This window comes from Mus caroli, chromosome 15, assembly GCF_900094665.2.
Source record: "Mus caroli chromosome 15, CAROLI_EIJ_v1.1, whole genome shotgun sequence".
NCBI classification, from domain to species: Eukaryota; Metazoa; Chordata; class Mammalia; order Rodentia; family Muridae; genus Mus; species Mus caroli.
Window position 1 is genome coordinate 78,111,377 of NC_034584.1, and position 6,014 is coordinate 78,117,390.

Genomic DNA, 6,014 nt, shown 5'->3' on the forward strand with positions numbered 1-6,014 from the left:
AATGTATGTATAATCAATGAATGAATGAATGAATGACACATCATTTCTTCTGCCCAGCATTTATTTTTTTTTAAGATTTATTTATTTATTATATGTAAGCACACTGTAGCTGTCTTCAGACACTCCAGAAGAGGGCGCCAGATCTCGTTACAGATGGTTGTGAGCCACCATGTGGTTGCTGGGATTTGAACTCTGGACCTTCGGAAGAGCAGTCGGGTGCTCTTACCCACTGAGCCATCTCACCAGCCCCTGCCCAGCATTTATTACATAATCTCTTCTCTCACTGACACCTCCATTTCTCTACAGTCCCATCTCCACTTGATCTGAGTGTCCCCTACAGTCTGGCTAGGTGCACTGTTGGTTCTTCAGGGCTAGGAAGAACAGAGACCCCTGAAGAGGCCAGAGGCGCTTTGGTATGTATGCCACCCAGAAATCTTCCCTAGCCTGCAGTGGCAGTGGGCTTTATCCCTAACATAAGTATCTATAATCAGGATCCCCGCCCCCAATGGATTCCCCAGCCAGCCACCTTCCATCCTCACTATAACAGGGATCAATCCCTTAGATAAGTGTGGGTCAGAGAAAGGAGCCCAGTCAGAGCAGTCAATACCATGGTCAGAGCCCTGGGGCACCATCTCCAGTTCCAGCCTAGTGCAGAACACACCTCTGCTAGACACCTGTCTGTGTCTCTCACATGAAGATCCAGAACTGAGGTGTGTCTTAGCTTGTTGTCTTTTCTTCTCTGACAAAACTGACAAGAAGAGAACAGTGGTCTGAGCACGCAGTAGGCTGGAAGCATCCAGAGAGGCCTTGGAGATCAAGGTCCCAGGAACAGCTGCAGAGGGTGGGCTCTCAGTCCATGCCAGGAAACCACCTGCCCACACAAGAAGCACATGGCCTAGCAAGGACAGGAAGAGGTCTTTTTGCCAGTAATTCAGCAAGCTTCCTGAGCGAGGAGTTGAGCTCAGAGATCCTGGGGGCTGAACCTGCCAGAGGCCACCTGCCAGAGTCCCTACAGCCAGAGGGCAAGGACAGAGTTCAGAGGGTCACATATGAGGTTGCCCTAGCCCAGTGCACAATCAGCGAACCTGTGGTTCAAGGGCCTGTTCCCAGAAGGAGCTGTCCCCCGCCGCTGCCGGAGGAGACCAGAGTCTGCTCGGGTGGCAGGTGGGCTGTAGAGGGAGCAGGAATTGTCTGTGAGTTCAAGGACTGGATTTTGGTGAAGGTAGAAAGCATCAAAGGGGGGCAGCCCCCACAGGGAGCAGGCTACTTCTTCCCTGGCCCTCTGGAGGAAGTCTGAAGCCCTCAGCAGGACCAAACAAGAGAACATCTGGACCAGGGTGGCTTTCCTAAGAGACTAGGGATATCAGCCAGAAAATAGGCCAGCATCCCTCAGCCACATAGTGTCAGCCTTGCTGAGGCTCACGGGGGGGGGCGGGGGGGGCGGTTTGCATTCCAACCACAGAGCCATGATAAAGATCCCCAGCAGACTGGCCAGACTGGCTAGCGTGACTGGCGAAGAGATCCCCGATACCGGATGGCATACACAGCAACCTCAGGTGGACAGACAGAAGGACATTGCATGTGTGTTGGGTACTGTGTGTTAAGTGCAAGACACTAGATGGATACTGTGCAGTAGGTGCTAGGTTCTGAGTCCTCTGATTTGGGTGCTGGGTTCTGAGTGCTGGGTAGTGAATGTGGTCATCATGCAAATACTCCAGCCCCTCTCCACATGACCCCCCTCCCCGCCGCCTCACCTGCCCAACCTGGGAAGCCATGACTTGGCCATGGAGTAGACCTCGAGGGTGGTACTCTTCAGGATGCTCCTCATCCAATCCAAGTCATCTGGAGCCTCAGGTAGCCACTCCATCAGCCTGTGGGAGAGGCAATGTCAGCTTCCCAGGGAGCCGTGGGATGGTGCCAAATCAGAGGTGAGAGGGGAGCAGGGCTGAGTGCCCAGGTTGGGCAAGATCATCTCAAGATAGCCTCACGGGGAATATGCATGGTAGGATGACCTGAAGTAGACTTTGAGCTTTAGGAAGGGATGAGGCTTGGGGTCAACTTCCACAGAGTTCCGGTGGGAAGAGTGTGGTGTGATGTTAGGTTGGAGGCTACTCTGCTCTGTTGCCTAGAGATTCAAAGGACCTCTCTGGGGCCCAGCTTTGCTCGCCTGCCCAATGAGGACCCTCAGCCGAAGTCCCTTCCCCTACTTATATCTATCCATCCCTCTTCCTGCCCCTTGGGGGTCATAGGAAAGCAGAAGGACAGACGCGGTGTGTTCTGAGCTGTCTCTGGCAGGCTCACACCATAGAGATGGCTCGATTTTACATTCCTTCAGCATCATTTCATCAGCTCGTGGTTTTAGCCAACAGCTCTGTGCAAGGTGAGTCTGTCAGCAGGAAGGTGTCTCCCAGCTTTGGGTCACTGCTGACCTGATCACTAACTCCAGGCAGTACAACACAGAGTGCTGGGACTCACCATCACAGACTTCTAAGGAAGAGGCTTTTCAGAAGCACAGATCTTGGGTCTAGGTTGGGGCACATGGTTAGAACCCCAGGCAGAGGAAATCATGAGTTCAAGACCACTCTGGATTACAAAATCCTCAGGATTACAATACCACTCTGGGTTACAAGATTAGGAAGATCCTTTCTCCAAGAAAACACCAGCTCTCCCTACAACACCTCTGTGTCTTACTGACCCTGTGTGTCTGGCCACAGTCACTCTCTAGCTTTCCCTATACCCTCCTCCCCTTGGGTTCCTAGGGTATGCTTGACTCCCTTCTGCCCCAGGACCTTTGTACGCACTACCCTGTCCACTTGGAAGGCTCTTTCTTCTCCTTTGCCTAACGGACTGTAGCTCATCCTTAAAACTATAATACAGATGTCATTGCCTTCCTTCCCTGAACAAACAGGTCTGAGTATGTGCCAGGCTAGCTCTGTGCTAGTATGACTCTTTCTCAGAAGCTAAAATGCCCAGGTGATGTGGCCAGCTGTGAGCTGTGTGCTCCACCAGGCCAGGAGCCAGGCCAGGGTCAGCCTGCCTCTCTTGCCCCGAGCTAACACCTAGTCCTCGGTCAGCCTTCAGCAGCCAGTGAGTGAGCAAAGGAAGCAGCATAAGCCACTAAGCCAGCAGGGATGCAGCTGCAGCCAGTCTGACCTGAAGGGACCCTGTTATTTAGGAAACATGCTATGACTCAGAGAGGTCAGGAGAGCGGGCCCACACCACACAGCCAATCTGAGGTAGATCAGCTGGGAGAGTTGCCAATGGCATCATCACATTGTCACAGCAACTCTACCATGGATCAGAGGGCAGAAGGTCACAGAACAGGCCTAAGTACTGGCCAGAATTCTGGGTAGCCAGCCACATCACCTCCCTTATCAGTTCTTTTGGTAGAGCCTACTCAGGCACTCCATGGGCCAGCCCGTGGCAACTAAGTGTGGGGAAGGCAGGTACCTGCCATCTCTAGCCACCTACCCACCCTCCCTGGTCACAACCTCCCCCCTCCCCAGCCCAGGCTATCTCACCTCCTGCTCCGGAAGTAGGCATATTCGAAGGGCAGAGAACAGGGCAGTAGCAGGTAGGTCAGCACCTTCCCTGGCACTGAACACTGGACACGGGCCCAGAAGTCTCTCTTGCATGCCTTTCTCAGTGCTGCAAGACAGGAAGACACCCACGGCTCCTTCGTACTCTCAGGCTGTGAGGTTGTCTCCCCTAGCCAGCCCAGGTCACCCTGGAGCCACCAAGCCTTGTGGTCCCAGAAGATGAAGATAGTATGTGAACCTCAGCATCTCCATATGGATGGAGCCATAGCTGCCAGCAGGGGTCACCCTATACACACTCCGCTTAACCCAGGAGGCCCCCCTACAGAAGATGAGACCAAGGTTCAGAGTGGTAGTTCAGAAGTGCCCAGTGAGAGTCTCTTCCATGAAGAGGCAGAGCCAAGACAACCTTGAGGCCTGCCAGGCTCTGGTTCTGAGCTCCATTTTCCTGTTCTCCTACCGGGAGAAGTCCATCACGGTGCCTTGGATAAACAGGCATCCCCGGGCCTTTCTCACAGCAATCGCCTCAGAGCAGCTGTGACCACAGCATCCTTGTTTGCCAGGCCCAGTCCCCTTATTTACCATGCTAAGCAGGGTGCTCCCACCCTGACTGGTCAGGGCAAGAGCCAGAAGGTCACTCCAGACTGCTGGTAACTCTGATCGCAGCTGCGATTGCAGGCAAGGAGACAACAGCCAACTCCATCTATGCCCTAGTCATGGGAAGTGGGTCCCAAGCAGAACACTCCTCCAAGGCAGTGGGTGGGAACCTAGGGTGTCTAAGCACTAGACTTACTCTCCCATTTCCTGCCCCAGCCAGCTGCAGTGCACAGGGGCAGTAACCACATCCCACTGATCCCAAATTCAGAAGCCTGGACTTGGGCTCAGTGCAGACCAAAAGCCTTCTGGATATAAATTAATCTCTTACTTCCTCAGTGTCTCTTCTTGAACCTTCACTATCATCTCAACCTCTTTGGCCACTGCCCTCCCTCATTAGCTCCACTGCACCCCAGGCCTCCTCCCAGCTGTGGTTTGAATGAGAATGACCTCCACAGGCACATATGTTTGAATACTTGCTCCTTGGTTGGTGGAAGTGTTTGGGAAGGATTAGTGGGTGTGGCCTTGTTGGAGGAAGTGTGTCACTGGGGGCAGGCTTGAGATTTCAAAAGATTCCCACCAGGCTCTTGAAATTTGAGACAGAAGCTCTTAGCTGTTTCTACCAGCATCATGGAACTGTAAGCTAAATCAAACACTTCCTTTTGTTTGTTTTTGTTTTGTTTTGGGGGGGACAGGGTTTCTCTGTGTAGCCCTTTCTGTCCTGGAACTCACTTTGTAGACCAGGCTGGCCTCGAACTCAGAAATCCGCCTGCCTCTGCCTCCCAAGTGCTGGGATTAAAGGAGAGCGCCACCATACCCGGCCAAACACTTCCTTTTATAAGTTACCTTGATCGTGGTATTTTATCTTAGCAATACAAAAGTAACCAAGATACCAGCTCTCTCCTCCTGCCTACCCAGTCATCCCCAAGTTCATGTCTGCCATCTTACCCTAACACTATGCTATGATCCCAGAGACCCACCAGCTCAGCCTCTCCAGCCCCAAGGCCTTTGCCCATGTGATGACCTCTGCCCAAACTCTCATCCCTCCATCTTTGGCTGGCAGCTCCCATTGAAGTGTCTCTGGGATGCCACCTGCCATGTGTGCCTGTGTTCATCCCTAGGCACCTCAATGTGGCCTGGATACAGACCTGTCTCTCCCAGGCACGAGCTTGGGCTCAATACCCGAATGGCAGATAGGAAGAGCTGTTAAGTTCCTTCTCTCAGGGCCTCAGTTTCCCCACTGATGAAATAGGTTGCAGTTAAGAGTGGATGACACAGAAAAAAGCCCCCAGCCACACTTGACATTTGGTAAGGGCTTGGCAGATATGAGCACGCAGGCCAGCGAGGGGAATGAGAAGGGGCAGTACCAGTCTCCAGCTCCGGTGACAGCAGCTCGAAGTTGGGCACGTCCTTGACTAGCACATTGGGAATGTCCCACCTGAAAGTTGGGCCAGTCTTCTGGCCCTGGTCATGGTCAGTGCCCCTGGGCCCTTCCACGAGGGCTGGAGGCTCCTTAGATACCAGCGACCACAGCACTGGCTCCTTGGTAAGTCCTGGATTGAGAAGGAGAAGATCTGATAGTTGCACAGCGGCAACCTCCAAAGGAACATGTCTCAGTGCTCAAAAAAACACTCCAGGACTCGGGCTGCAGTATGGACCCCAGTGGGCCCTGCCCTGCTGTCCCACATACCTAGAGATAGAGCCCTGTTCTCAGATTCTGTCTTACTCCTACCTCCCAGCCATGTGAGCCTTGGCACTTCTGCCTCAGTTTCCCTCTATAAAAAGAACTTAATATCGAAAGATGGCCTAGTCGGCCATCACTGGAAAGAGAGGCCCATTGGACTTGCAAACTTTATATGCCCCAATATAGGGGAATGCCAGGGC

The 6,014-nt window shown here is 53.0% G+C and overlaps 1 protein-coding gene across 2 annotated transcripts in view; it reads right to left on the bottom strand.

The window, feature by feature from the left end:
• Positions 1–251: 251 nt before the first annotated feature.
• The window catches only part of Pnpla5 (patatin like phospholipase domain containing 5), an 11,264-nt gene continuing 5,501 nt past the window's right edge, over positions 252–6,014 (bottom strand). Inside the window, exons 6-10 of one of the 2 annotated variants that reach the window (XM_021184178.1) lie at positions 5,498–5,683; positions 3,522–3,648; positions 1,755–1,871; positions 1,086–1,169; positions 517–871 (exon numbers count right to left, since the gene is read on the bottom strand). In XM_021184178.1, coding sequence (XP_021039837.1) covers positions 850–871; positions 1,086–1,169; positions 1,755–1,871; positions 3,522–3,648; positions 5,498–5,683 — 536 coding nt within the window. In that variant the 3' untranslated portion in view covers positions 517–849. Of the gene's footprint in view, positions 1,170–1,754; positions 1,872–3,521; positions 3,649–5,497; positions 5,684–6,014 lie in introns of both variants that reach the window. The other variant, XM_021184177.1, reaches the window with a different exon arrangement.